Source organism: Callospermophilus lateralis, chromosome 18, assembly GCF_048772815.1.
Source record: "Callospermophilus lateralis isolate mCalLat2 chromosome 18, mCalLat2.hap1, whole genome shotgun sequence".
Lineage (NCBI taxonomy): Eukaryota > Metazoa > Chordata > Mammalia > Rodentia > Sciuridae > Callospermophilus > Callospermophilus lateralis.
This window is the reverse complement of record NC_135322.1, coordinates 4,498,302-4,512,574: the sequence shown is the minus strand read 5'-3', so window position 1 is coordinate 4,512,574 and position 14,273 is coordinate 4,498,302. Positions and strand designations below refer to the sequence as shown.

The 14,273-nt window shown below is 48.4% G+C and overlaps 1 protein-coding gene across 1 annotated transcript in view; it reads right to left on the bottom strand.

The window, feature by feature from the left end:
- Window positions 1-679: 679 nt before the first annotated feature.
- Ppp2r1a (protein phosphatase 2 scaffold subunit Aalpha) overlaps window positions 680-14,273 on the bottom strand; it is a 29,860-nt gene continuing 16,266 nt past the window's right edge. The window contains exons 4-15 of the mRNA XM_076838618.1: window positions 13,576-13,808; window positions 12,660-12,807; window positions 12,386-12,541; window positions 10,217-10,331; window positions 10,040-10,110; window positions 9,289-9,423; window positions 5,895-6,068; window positions 5,519-5,579; window positions 4,721-4,875; window positions 3,644-3,786; window positions 1,249-1,340; window positions 680-1,132 (exon numbers count right to left, since the gene is read on the bottom strand). Of these exons, the coding sequence (XP_076694733.1) occupies window positions 1,116-1,132; window positions 1,249-1,340; window positions 3,644-3,786; window positions 4,721-4,875; window positions 5,519-5,579; window positions 5,895-6,068; window positions 9,289-9,423; window positions 10,040-10,110; window positions 10,217-10,331; window positions 12,386-12,541; window positions 12,660-12,807; window positions 13,576-13,808 (1,500 nt within the window). The 3' untranslated portion in view covers window positions 680-1,115. The remainder of the gene's footprint in view (window positions 1,133-1,248; window positions 1,341-3,643; window positions 3,787-4,720; window positions 4,876-5,518; window positions 5,580-5,894; window positions 6,069-9,288; window positions 9,424-10,039; window positions 10,111-10,216; window positions 10,332-12,385; window positions 12,542-12,659; window positions 12,808-13,575; window positions 13,809-14,273) is intronic.

Genomic DNA, 14,273 nt, shown 5'->3' with positions numbered 1-14,273 from the left:
TATACCATTTCTATTCACACCTTTCCAGCCAGAACGTAGTCACAACTCCATGCCAAACTTCAACAGACACTGAGAAATGTCTCGATCCCAGGCAGTCACGTGCCCAGCTAAAACTCAAGTGCGTCCATGTTAAGAGGGGGAGAAGAGCAGAGATTGAGAACAAATGCTTGTCACTAAAGTCCCCTTACTGCTTACTGCTCTAGCTTTGACTATTCTGAGGCTCAGAGACAGGGCCCAAACCCAAGACACCCTAGCATGTAGGGCCTGGGGCACAGGGTGTGCAGCAATCTAAAAATAGTCTTGACTGCACATCATGTGCAACACGGGGCTTCTTAATTCACTGGAACTAACTCATTAGGCACACATGACTGGCCTTACAACCTAGACACAACTGTAACCCCCACTTTACAGAGCACAAAACCAAGGACTATGCTCTTAAGCAACAAATATACTGCTAGCATCTATACTAATCAACCACAGCATAGAACTCTATGGGCAGACACCATGGGGCCGACCGCTGCCCGTAGGCCAACGTACTGCTGGTGGACCTCGGGGAACACTTCTCACTCTAGAGACACCTGCTGTAATGGCTCTAGGACTAGTTCCCCCAAGAGACAAGGGCATAGTCTGTGGCCCTGAGGTGGCACCCCCTCCTCCATGCCGACAACTCAGACCAAAGGACTATTTCTAGACCTTTATTTCTCTGTGAAAAGAAGGAAAAAGGAATAAAATAAAAATGGCAGAGCTGACACAAAAAATCCACTGGGGGATGGGAAATAGGGAAGTGGACAAGTAGATGGGAAGGGGTCCCCATTACAGCAGCAGGAGCCAGTGACCTGGGATGCTCACATCTCTCCCCCAATGTGGGCAGGTGTGGCCCCTTCCTCCCAGGTTGCTGCCCTGTCCTACCTTGTGCTCTCCCAGCCCCTTGGGAGGTGGACAGTGACAAGTCATCCCAGGCTGGGGAGAGGAGGAACCGTGCTGGGTGAAGGGGCCTGGGGTCAGACCATGCACAGGGAGTGACAGTCAGTGGCCCTCTACTGTCTCCCCAAAGGAGGTACTTAGGGGAGTTGGAGGGTGGACACCAGAAGCCGGTGTGGGCTCTTCTTCCAGCATCAGGCGAGAGAGAGAACTGGGAAAAAGGAACAGGCAAGACTCAGAACCACAGCTCTCCCTCTGCCCACAACTGCCACATCTCCCTCTTCCCAGGCCACTGTGAACTGGGGCTCTATGCTTTCAAGGCCTTACCAGTCAGAGCCTCCTGGGCAAAGTACTTGACATCCACATCCTGGTCCTGGGTCAGCTTCTCCAAGATGGGCTTGACTTCACTCTGCAGGGTGCTGGGAGAAGGGAGACAAGAGGTAAGCCAGGCGTATCTGGGGGCCACAGATGGGCAGAGAGTTCCTGAGTAAGAGTCAAAAACAGACACACACACACACACACCCCAAAACCCAAGTGGGGAAGCCTCCAGAGCCGAGGAAATACCTATACACAAATAAGAAGTCTCTGAGGCCCAGGATACAATTACTCTGAAGGTTGGAAGGTGACAAACAAGGACAGACATCTCAGGGGCCCAGAAAAGGAACATGAGAGCTGCCAGGGAACGTAGAGCAAAGAGGCAGAGAACCCATGAGGCTCAACTGAGCAGCTGGGTGCCTTTCACTGATGAGACACATATTCACCGAGGCCCCTGTGTATTGTGTGTGAACACAGTGTTACATCACTCTTGATTTCACCCATGGAGAGCTTGAACCAGGAAAAGACACAGTCCAAACTGGGAATAAGTAAAAGGCGTGGGACAAGAGGCTCAGCTGGGGAGTTCTTGGCCCTGCAGGAGCTCAGCAGAGAAATCCACTTGCACCTACTTGGGCCCAGGGACATGCCCAAAATTGAAAATCAGTAATTTGGGGAATGCAGAAAGATTTCTAAGACAAATGAAAGGTAAGAAATAAGGTGTACACATCCCACTTGTTTTCCCCCAGCTGACAGCGAACTCCCCTTCCTCCCATGTAATCAAGGATTTGTTTTGCTTATTTCTGAACTTTATATAAATGGTGCATCTTCCTGGGTCTGGGTACTCTCTCAACAAAATATCTGAGTCACCTATGTCATTGTAAGGGTCTGCTTTCTCACTGTTGGGTGAGTTTTCAGCCCCATGAATAAGCCCCAATAAGTCCACTCTATGGTGGACAAGCACTTGGGTTGCTTCTACCTTACCGCCGCTACGTGCAAAGCTGCCACCAGCATCCGTCTGTCTCCTCTGGGACACAGACTAGGGTAACAAGGGGTGGCACACAGGGTTCAGGTGTAACTAGCCTCACTTCAGCCCACCATCATTCAGAACACATGGCCCTTTCCACAGTCCCTGGCAGTCAGTGAGCCATCCTGCTGATCCACACCCAGCCACGGACTAGCTGGTCTGGGAAGGACACACCACCATGTCAAGGATTATCTTGATGGCGAATGATGCTGATGCCCTGTCATATCCTTTCTGGCCATCTGGAGACACTCCTTTTGAACTATAAGTTCAAGTTTTTTGTCTTTGTCTTTCTTGGGCTTCCCTCACCTTAGTATTTTGTACACAAGTTTTCTGGGTGAATCCTGCAAATACCTCCTTCTAAATCAGGGGTTTTCCATTTCACTTTGAAATGTTACTTTTGATAAATAATTCTTCATTTACTGAAGACCTTTTATCAATCTCTTCCTATGCCAAGTCATGAAGACATATATTCTCCTACATTTTCTTCTAAAGATCTATTTCTTTGTCTTTCTGTTCTGCTCGGTCACTTCAAGTTAATTTGCTTATACACTGAGACAAGTTCTTTGATTTACATGTGGACATCCAAGTGAGCCACCACTTTTGAAACCATGTGCACTGCCCACCCAAGTGCACTGAGACCTGCTGCTACACCAGCTCCGTCTGCTCTTCCGCCTCCACCCTATTCTCTGTGCTGTATGAACATCCTTGAACCTACACCTGTTTTGATTATAGTGGCATCCTAAGTCTTGGTATCTGGTAGAATACTTCATCCAACTTCATTCTTAAGAATGCTTTGGCTAATTCAGATCTCTGCATTTCCATGTTATTTCCAGCATCATCCTGTCAATGTTCCACGAAAAATATCTGCTGAAATTTAATGGGCTTGTACCAAATCTAAAGATGTATTTGGAGAATTGTTCCATGCACGGATATTATTTAGGTTTCCCTGAATTCCTTAGAACAATGTTTTATAGATTTTACCAGGTGCTTCACATCTTTCATTTAATGTTTATTCTACTATTATTAATTATCAAGTACATGAACACACACACACACACACACACACACACATATATATATATGCACACACAGAGATTTATATATGTATGTGTGCATATATATTATATGTAAATATTTGTTAATTTCATTTTCTAATGATTGGTTGCTGGTATAGAGTGCTACCCTCTCCTCTTTCCTTCCATTCTGTGAAACAGGTCACACAAATGCTCATTCTACACTTGAGAAAACACACTGCAAAGGGGAAGAGAGAGGATAGGGCCACAGAACAAGCCAAAAGCAGGGCTAGACTTCAAACCTGGGCTCCATCTTCAAAGGTCAAAGATTAACATGCCCTGCTAGTGTGAGGGAGCACCCAGGCCTCACCTGTTGTCCAGGATGGGCCCTATCTTCTGTAGGGACTTGGCCACGTTGAAACGGACATTGGCAACTGGGTCCCCAGCCATACGCAAGACCGTGGGCAACATGTGCTTGGTAGTGATATCCTGCCCACATACTTCAGACAGCACCTGGGGGCCAGTGAGTGACAAAGGGATTATTATGTGAAGTTAAGGATAAATTCTATGTTCCCTCTCCTCTGTGTAGGCCACTAAAATGATCATCAGGCCCTAGAGGGATGCTGGGCAGCATCTGGGTCCAGAAGACCCATACTAAGAGTGGTTTATCCTCTGGAAGCTTCCAGGTTCCCTACCACTATGGCATATCCCCTAACATTGTGGCATGTTCTTGGTCTGTCCTATGGGGATGGGCCTTAATTCTTAACCCTTGAAATCTCTCCTTCATTCAGTGGTTTTTAAACTGTGGCATGAAAGAAATTATCAGAACACTTAGTTATATTTATTTCTAAATCCCATTCTTGACTTTCCAGCCATGTGTACAATTTACACATAAATATAGCAGTGCATAAGATAATCAAAATAATGAAAATGAATAGATAAGTGTACTTCCTACATGTGCCCCAACTGCTCTAAGCCCTTTATGTACAACTCATCACAACCTGAGGAGTTAGGGACTGTGACTACCAGCAGCAAGCCTTTCTAGTGAGAAAACTAAAGCATTGAGTGGTTAGGTAATTTTCTCAAAGTGTAGAGCTTATGAGTGGCAGAATTTAAGCCTAGGTGTGAGTCTAGAGCCTGTATGCTTAGCCCCTGTGTCAAAATTAAATAAGCTCACATACTAAGTAGGAAAGAAGAGGGTGCTCAAAACACTTTGGAGAGTACTGCTCATGTTTAACAGGTCTCTCCAACCCTAGGTCTCCCACTAAGCAAGTCCCTGCCCTGAGAGATGAATAGCCCCAAGCTTGGGAGCCTCCAGCCTACAGTCCCTGGATCTGTGGGTTTCTGTCAATTCTTCCATTTCCATGCCAGCTGTTTGGTTGGGGGCCCTCCTCCACCCTCCTCTCCCAGGCACTCTGTTCCACAGATGGGTAGGTGGGGTGCTCACGTTGATGCAGAAGAGTGTAGTCATGCGGTGCAGGTAGTTGGGGTCTCCAGACATGGCCAACACTTTGGGGATGATAGTGGCATGGGCCCACTCCTTCCCAAACTTCTCTACCAGCTTCTTCAGGTTGCTGGTGGCCGCCTCACGGATGGCATAGACTATATCAGAGTGAGAGGGAGGTGAAGTGCTCAAGAGGTGTAACACCCTACACACTACTGCTTACTCAGCAATGTCTGGTACCAGGCCACATGCGAGCCAATCAACTTTGCCAGAAAGAAAAAAGGGTTCACTATGCTCTATCTAGTGTCTTCTTTTCACACAAATATCTCCTCATCACTCCAAGAGGTGTTGGCCTCAATATACAGAAGGGTAAATTAAGGTCCTGAGATGTCCTTTGCCCAAGCAAATCATTAAGCACTAAATAGATTAAACAGTGCCTGGCAGAGATAAACACTGACTTTTATTTTTTACCACTATTAATGAAAACAACGAGCAATTCTTACAATTGCCCTGAGAGACTGAGATGTCTCAAGTTTCACAGAATGGCAATGACTCGTTTACGCTTCCAGGCCAAGAGAGTGGGATTCAAACCCAAGTCTGCTCAGTGGTGCTCATGTTCAACAGGTTCAAGCAGTCCCTCAGAGATCTGCTACATCCCGTCCCAGCCTGTAGTTCTCTAGGGTTCTAAATAGCAAGCGAGTGAATCCATGTGAGCATGTGGTGTCGGGGCATGGCCCAGCCCTTCCATCCACCCCTCCCGGAGCTTTCACCTCCTCCTGCCATCCTGCTGGAGGGACTCACCATGATCCACGAGCCAGGCCATGCACAAGGAGTTGAGTTTCTCATCAAAGAATTCCACCCCCTGCAGGAGCAAAGGAGACAGGGCTCAAGGGAGAGTGGGCAGGGCGAGGTGCCAGAGACCCCAGGGAAACTATAGGCATCTCAGACACTGGGTACTTCTCAGCCTCACCTGAAGTGCCCTTTCCCTTTACCCCTTATTGAGTTCTATACATGATCTAAGGACCTGCGTCCTGGGTCTGTTCCTCTGACTCCTAGGCAGTTGTTATGGCCTGCAGCAAGTTTCCATGCCATCACCACCACAGCCCTGCACACTTTACCAGACCCTGGCAGTTTACCACCCCAGGCAGTGTTGCCAGACCTGAGCCCCCTCACTCACCAGCTGTCCAGCCAGAAGGGGCATGTATTCGATGATGGCCAGCCGTACCCGCCACTTGGCATCTTCAGCCAGCTCCACAATGGCAGGGAGCAAGGACTGAGAGAGCTGTCGGATGCCAATCACTTCATTCACACAGTCCAGATTGGAGATGATGTTCAGCCGCACCTCTGGGCACTGTGGAGAGGACAGGAGGTTCTGAAAGAATGCTCTGTGCACTCAACCCAGGACCCATAAAAAGAGAATAAAAGCACCAATTCTGCACAACCAACATCTCACAAGGGCCTTCCCAGCTCCTGGCCCTATAGTAAAGGCACACAGGGCAAGCAGCATTTATTAGCAGGTGATGCAGCTTTTTAAATCTTATCACCTCAAGACATGTTGAGCCATTTTGAGAGAGCTTGCAAGAAGCACAGCAGAGATTACAATGTTATAGCAAAAGCAAGAATAATGCAGGCATGATTTTAAACCTGGTTCTGCCACCTGCTAGCTGTGGCTTCTGGGAAGGGGTCCTTTCTGGGTATCAAACTGTTGACATTAAAAGTGCATCCTGTAGCTACTGAAAGTAAAGGAGGGGCCACAGTTGCTAGCACACAAAAGGATTAATGTGTAGGAGCTTATTTTTATCACTGCTCTTGCTTTTATTCTCTGCCCATTTGAGTCCCAAATGGCATATATATATATATATATATATATATATATATATATATATATATCCATAAAGCATACAAACACATTTATAAGAAAAGACATATAAATGAAGTTCTCTCTCTCTCTTTTTTTTTTTTTTTTTGGATACCAGGGATTGAACACTTGAGCACTTAACCACTGAGCTACGTCCCCAGCCCTTTTTTACTTTGATAGGATCTTGTTAAGTTGCTAAGGCTGGCCTCAAACTTGTGATCCTCCTGCCTCAGCCTCCCAAGCAATGGAACTGCAGGAATGTGCCACTGCACCTGGCCACAATTAGTTCTTGTTAAAACAGAAGCTCTACTAGATCCTTGTCCTATATTACATACTCCTGAATGGCAGACACGGAGCTACTTTTCTCTATATTCCCTTAGAAGTGTGGGGTAAAGAAGCAAGCTTTGAAACAAACCAGTGAACCAACTTAGTAAGTGTGCAGTAAAGTCAGCAGGTCAAGGCTATCCAAACATTGCACATTTAGAGAAAGGTCTGGCCCTTGACCAGCTCCTGGAAAGTAACCTCTAAGCCCCTGGGATGTCCTGACAGGCAAGAGTGTCCTGGTTTACCTTGGGCTACTCTAGATAGTCTGTGCTAACACCGTGATCCACGGTTAAGGCCTTGGTATCAGCATGCTCTCTGGAAGGGCTGGGGACTAAGTAACTAAGGTTAGTCACACAGGTGCAGCTGGCCTGGGCAACCAACTGCCAATGAAATCCTGACCACTCAGGCTCAGGGGAGCCGCCTAGTTGGGAACACTCCATGTGTGCTGCCACAATCACTGCTAGGTGAAGTAAACACTGTCCTCACAACTGCACTGGGAGAAGACAATGGAAACCCAGCTGGTCTCTCTCCCATGCAACTGTGAATCAGCAAAGACTTCAATCTGTATCCCTGTACTGCATTAAACAGGAAATGTGAACAGAACAGCTCATCTAAATTCTGCAGGCTATTGCAGCAACCCATTGAACATGAGGATGGACTCACGAACCCAGACATAGCAAGAAATGAATAGAGACTAGCAGTCAATGGGAGGACAAGATGGCCTTATATGGAACCCCCAAAGTGAAATTCCCCAAAAGGTTCCCCAACAATTCCTTTGTAAAAAGCATATAAATCCCTTTTACCAAAATGACAAGATTTTCCATCAGGGATGGAAGGTAGCCAGTATTCTGCTACCTAGTCTGAAGGCTAAAGAAGTCTCAGAACCAAGATCCCCCACCTTGGTAGGGGGGTCAGTTTTCTATACCTCCAAACACTCAGGGAGAAGGGAGGAAATGTTCTGGTGCTAACCAGCTTGTTGACTTCCCTTTCCTCTTAGAGTGCTTTCCTTGGAACTTCTATGAAACAGTGTTCATGTGTGTTCATAAACTGACATAAATGATCTTACTGAAAGCTTCCCCAGCTTTCCTTCCGAGGGATTTGTATGCAATAGTTTACAAAAGCTCGGACTATCATGTCATCAGGAGAGCCACCCCGTGGTTTCCTCCTACCAAAGCAAAACCTTTTAATGAAATGACTTCCGCCAGCAGTTTTAAGTCAAACATAACCCTTCTGCTTTTTTCTACCTTGGCTCCCCTAAACAGCTCTTTGGTACCTGAGCCTGACAGAGATAAACTGAAGACTGACTATCCTCAGGAAAAAATCCACAATCATATGCTAAGAGCTTCTGATCTGTCTTTCCTTCCTGCTTCAGAAAAAGACTTTTGGAGTAGGAACACCTATGTGGCCATCTTCACCCAAGTCTAAGAAAATGTGCATATGAATATGTCAGAAACTACAACTTTGTAATGTCATCAAAGTGCTCCATTAGAGGTAAACATGACCCAAATAAAACAGGACCACTGATCCAGCCTGGCCCCTCCCTGACCCCTGCAGTCACCCCCATGTGGCCTCCCCTGCACCCTCCGGCCACCTTACTTCCTTCATAGTGGCCTCAGGGTTCTATTCTAACACCCAGATAAGTTCCGGCTCTGCCAATTGCCCACAGCTTCAAATCCAAACTCCTTTCCTAGTAGTCACACTGATGATCTCTCCAGTTATCACCCTCTTGCCTTCTCTGGTCCTGGCCACTTGGACAGTCAGGAGTGGTCACACGACTATCTCTGGATAATGGGGCATGCAGGTGTGAGCAGATGTAATGTCTTGTCCCTAGGAGGACCAGGTCTGTTGCTGTCAGGTGCCAACCTTTTCATGGGGGCTGGGAGACAGTAAAAATTAGAGCATTCACCTCAGACCCAGAAGGAGTCAAAGTCAGCAGGGCTAGCCCACCAGTGTGGGCTCACTGTGAGAGAAATAATCCTGTCTTATTTAAGTCACTGTATCTTAAGGTCTCTATTACAGCATCTTCACCTGAGCCGCAAAAAACATGACCCAACTGTCTCAGCACCTATAGCACCTTGGATGCTGTAGATGGGTATTGACCTTCTGCCCTCTTTGCTGCCGGTTTGTGAAGGTCAAAGATCAAAACTGACTTGTTCTTCCTCATTTGTATTCCCAACACCCAGGAAAAGGACCAAACACTTAGTGCGGGACATACAAAACAAAGCCTGATGCGAGAATGAGTGAACACACAGATTATTGCGCCCACAAACAATAAACTGAGCAGAGATTTGAATGCTTGCAGAGGTCCTAGAAGATTTCTGGTCAAGCTGGGCCACCAGCCTGTCACCTCTGCAAACTCAGAGCCTGAATTCCCTCCGGGCATCCTTACCTCATCCTTCAGCTGAGCCAAGAAGAGGGGCAAGAGGTGTTCAATGGTGTTGTCTTTGCCCAAGATGGGAGAGAGGCCCATGATGACTGAGGCCAAGGCTGACTTGACGTGCTGGTTAGCATCTGACACCAGCTCCTGTGAGGGAGAAGGGAGGAGGCACCAGAATCAGGCCACCCTGCAGTGGCAATGGCCAAGCAGACACCAACTCTGAAGCTCTTCAGATAGTCGTTCCTCTGCCCTGCTCACTAGTAGAAATAGACAGCTCAGAGACGGCGCAAACTAATTTCTTATATGCCCCCACTGCTTAGAGCTGATGGGCCTGTTTCCAATAACTCCACCCCAAACCCAGAGCTCTCTGGATGAGAAAACTAGGGTCACCTCTGAGGATTCTCACTGCTAGCACTTGTTGCCAAAGTCAGCCCTGAGCAGCAGATTGGTTTTTTTTTGTTGTTGTTGTTGTTGTGTTGTCACTGGGGATTTAACCCAGGAGCACTCTACTCCTGAGCCATGAGCCATATCCCCAGTCCTTTCCGTTTTTTACTTTGAGATAGGGTCTCATTAAGTTGCTGAGGCTGGCCTTGTGGTATGGCACCCTGCTGCAAGCGTCAGATTCTGTCTGTAGTTAGAAACCCCCAATTGCTTTAAGCCCAAGTGTGGCACTAGCAGGCAGGGAACCTAGCTTGTGTCTGGCAGCCCCCAGAGACCAACCCCCCCCCATATTCTTTGTCCCTCCCACGGAGCTCCCCATCACCTTAACACAGGGCAAGATCTGGGTCATGATCACATTCTCCCGACAGTCTGCTGAGAGGCTTTCACAGAACTCTGTGGGTGAGAAGAGCAGGAGGGAAGATGAGACCCAATGTCCTGCTGCTGCTCTCAACCCTCGAGCACCCACCCACCTTGCTGAGTTCTGGTCACCAGCACCAACCTTTGACCTTGTGGGAGGCTGCAGCCCTCACCTCAGCCTCACAGTCCTTCATCAAGTTCTGGAAGGCAGGGACCAGATCTGTCTTGGTGATCTCGGGCCCCACTGCTTTCTGGAGCTATGGATAGGGAGAAAGGGGATGAGTGAAAGGGGAGAGTGAGAGGGTCTATTGAGCCGCCATTGTGGGCCAATGGGTAAAATCAAAGTAAAGGCGCCAGAATCAGGGGTCTGAGCAAGGAGACTAGAATCTTCATTGAGCTTTAATCCCGGCACCACCGAATGACCCTGGATAAAACTCTGCACCTCTCTGAACCTTAGCTTCTTCAGAACCAAAGTGAGGCCCATGAGGGCATGTACTTCATGGTGTTACTTGCATTAAAGATAACAAGAGCCCTCCTTATCCTTTAGGTTATTTTATCTGGTTTTATGTTACCTAATCCAGAAAATTTCTAATAACATAATGGCTCCCACTTTTTAATTAATGATTTTTATTTTCTTAAGATTGATTACCAGAAACAGGTATTACTTTTATAATTAAAATTAAACAATAAAGACTGAGGGAAGAAGTAAACTAGACCTGCCTGTTTCCTGGAACATGGACTCTGCTCAGAGTTGGTTCCTAAAGACCCAGATGGAAGCAGGATGGTTCATTACCAAGAAGGGAATAAATAAGTAAAGACCTTCTCAGGCCTCCCGGGCATTCATATAATAAATATTCATATAATAAATATCTGTTGTCTGCTGGGAGCCAAGCACTGCTGAAGCAGTCCAAAGCACTGTCCCAACTTGGTGCATGCTGTTCGCCACAAGGACAGGGAGGCGCTGACTCACAGGCTGTGCACACACGCCTGCGTGGTCACCTTTCCTAGCATCTTCACAGAGCCAGGGAAATGGTACGGGAGGCTCTGACCCCTCCAACAGTCATGAGTGTAAATAAACGGCAACACAGGAGAGGAAGCCCACAATGGAGTGGCAAGCAGAGTGTGTGCTCTGACCCTGCCCATCTCTACTGCACTGGGTCCAAGATCCAGCCCTGAATCTTCCTACTCACTCCCGCTCCTCCCTCCCAGATGCTCTTGCTGGGACACAATCCCTCCCTAGCTCTCTCTCACCCATTCATCCTCCACAACCAGCTGAAGCACCACAACCAGCTAAAGCACTCGCTCCTCAATGCTTCCTGGTCCCCTCTACCTCCCCCTCTGCCCCACACCTCTGACACTTCATTATCAATTTCCCCCCACCTAGGCTGACCAGCCCCTTTGGTCAGGAATGTGCTAATAAATTCACTGCAATCTAACGACTCCCAGGAAAAAGATGGTACTCAGCCAAAGAGCACTATTCTGGGCTGCTGTCCCTATTCTGTCTGCTGGTGGTGTCAATCTAACCAACTAAACTTTTGGGCTATGTCTTCTCTTTTATAAAAAAAAAAAGAAAGAAAGAAAGAAAGCTCTGTGAAGACAGGAACACACTTTCTTCCTTGGAGTCTGAATTTGGCCTCAGAATGTCTCACTTCAGTTGCCCCAGCAACCAGCCAGGATTGGCATGTGTAGTGGGATTCAACAGGTCCATCACAGAGATCTTCTTGCTCTAACACCTGAGAGAATGTGCTCGCCTAATGAAAACCTCCAGTTCCTACACATCCCTTGCCCTGTCCCCTGTGTCCTCCCTTCTGTAGGACAATGTCAACAGCCCCTCACTGTGGGAAGCCATCCGTGAAATGCACAAGGACCTTTTCAGCATTGAGCCAGCAAGCGGGTAGATCTGGTATTTGGGAACTTATAGTGGCACTTCCCCTATTAAGACCCCAATGCAAGCGAGCTCCCGCTCCGCTTTGCCAAAAGGTCCCGAACAGCACCAGAGATGGGCAGGACCCCTTAGGAACTGAGCGGCCTACCTGCCCCCACCTCTATCCTGTTTTGGTGAAGAACTTCTATCCAAAATCTTTGATGTATTCCAATATAAATAAAGCAAGCACAGCTCCCTTCTTTGTTAAAAGCTGGACTCTTCTGGTCAGCTTGGCCCATCGCTGGCCCCATTCTGAAACTATTTTTCTGTGTCCCGTGGTCATCTCGAAGTACCACTTTTCTTAGCTTTTATTTCTCAGCCAGCCCATCCCTCTGGAGGGGAACCCATTCCCTCACCCACATGGGACGTGGGCGATACCTCACCTACCTCTGTGAACTTGTCAGCCACCATGTAGCGGACACGCCAGGACTTGTCCTCAGCAGCCTGGCGCAGGGTGGGCATCACTAGGGCCTCCAGGTCCTCCTGTGGCAGAAGCTGGGCGATATTCACGCATGCCTCCACAGCCAGCAGCCGTACCGAGTCCTGGGGAAAAGATTGGAGCAGTGGGAGGCAGCAGGGGCCCCACTGAGCCCTGGCATTCCCTTTATAATACTGGGCTCACCAGAGGCAGGGATGACAGGAGGTCAGGGGGAAAACCTACCTGCTCGTCAGAGGCCAGGTTGGAGAACATGGGGATGATCTCGCTCTTGACGTTGTCCAGCTCTAGTACCTTTGCGAACTCCCCCAGCTTGGAGGCTGCGGCCCGCCGCACCATGGGGGTATCATCTGAGCAGAGGTTCCTGAAGTACCTGGGGTGAAGAGAATGGGGCTCAGGAGGGGGAACTCTAGGATCCCTAGAGAACTCCACAGTCATTCAAGCGCTAATTCTGGCTGGGGGACTGTGCAAGTGATGGCTCCTCTCATCTCCCCAGCCCTGGCATGTGGGGCTGACAGCAACAGTTCCTCCCACAGGGACTGGCACCAGGTTCAACATGTTTAAGACACTTAGGGCCTGTCTGCACACAGCACATCCACAGACAATGGCAAGAGCTCACAACCATGGTAAAGGCCATATAAAGTGCTCAACCAAAATGCCACTGAAGGGTCTCATTTTTCAGCACCAATTATGTCAGAGATGTGTGGGGACTAATGCACACCTTTCAGCAGGTGTGCACAGCTGTGAGCCAGCATCATGGAATGAGCAATGGGGCAGCAATGTGAGGCGTGATATAGATGGTCAAAACCTGAGGGCAGGCCTGCTGAGGACAGGCCCGAGGGAACAAGAGACATCATTCATCGAGTGTTCCATGTGCCAGATTCTACTCTAAGCATCTATATGTGACAATTCTTTTAAATCCTCTCGGCAGCCAATGGGAGGAAGAACTCCCACTGAGGCGGAGCCTATGGATTTACTGCCATGGTGTCCAGAGACCACTCTCAAGGACAGGCCTCTCTGAGGGGAGGAGCTAGGAGAGCTTTGGGATTCCCTGGGTGGACCCAAAGGGGCTCAGGCTCAAGAGAAGGGAACTGAGCTCACAGGGAGGCTTGCTGACAAGAGAGGAAGAGGAGGGACTCACTGCCGCAATTCTGCCTTGACAGCACTGGACACTCGGGGGTAGCAGACGGAGAAGAGGCCACAAGCCGAGGTGCGGGAGGTGAACCAGTCGCCACCCGCCAGCCGCTTCACCAGCGGCACGAAGTGGGCCTCCAGGTCTGAGGGTGAGTGCTCATGTGAGATGGCCCGCAAAGATTCCACCGCCTTGTCCCGCACCACCGTCTCCTCCACTGTGGCCAGCGACTCGAGGGGTGGCTGTGGCAAGAACATGAGGTCACTGGACAGCTCCCTCCCTGCAGACTAGCTCGGAAACCCCACCTCGTGCTTCCAGGTGGACTCATCTCTGAAACTCCATCTCTGATCACCCTATCCCATCCTTCATCCAGTGAGCCTTAAAGGCTCTTACTGAATGGTCCTTGAAAGATATTCACTGGGACCCATCAATCTTAAAATTATACTAGGCACTTTTTAGGAAAGGGTATCACCTGTCCTTTGCTCTCCAGGTGGAATGATCTTCACTGACATTGAGTAGAAACACCTATTTACTATGTGTTTGAAGCAGGGTCCTTGTGTCATGAAACTGTGTGAAATAGGTCCTGATATTGGCCTTATTTCAAAGAGCAGAAATCTGAGGCACAGATAGCTTAAGTTACTTGTCCAAGCTGGCAACTAATACAATCTAGGACCTAAAACCAGGCCACCTGGACTCTTATCTTCTCC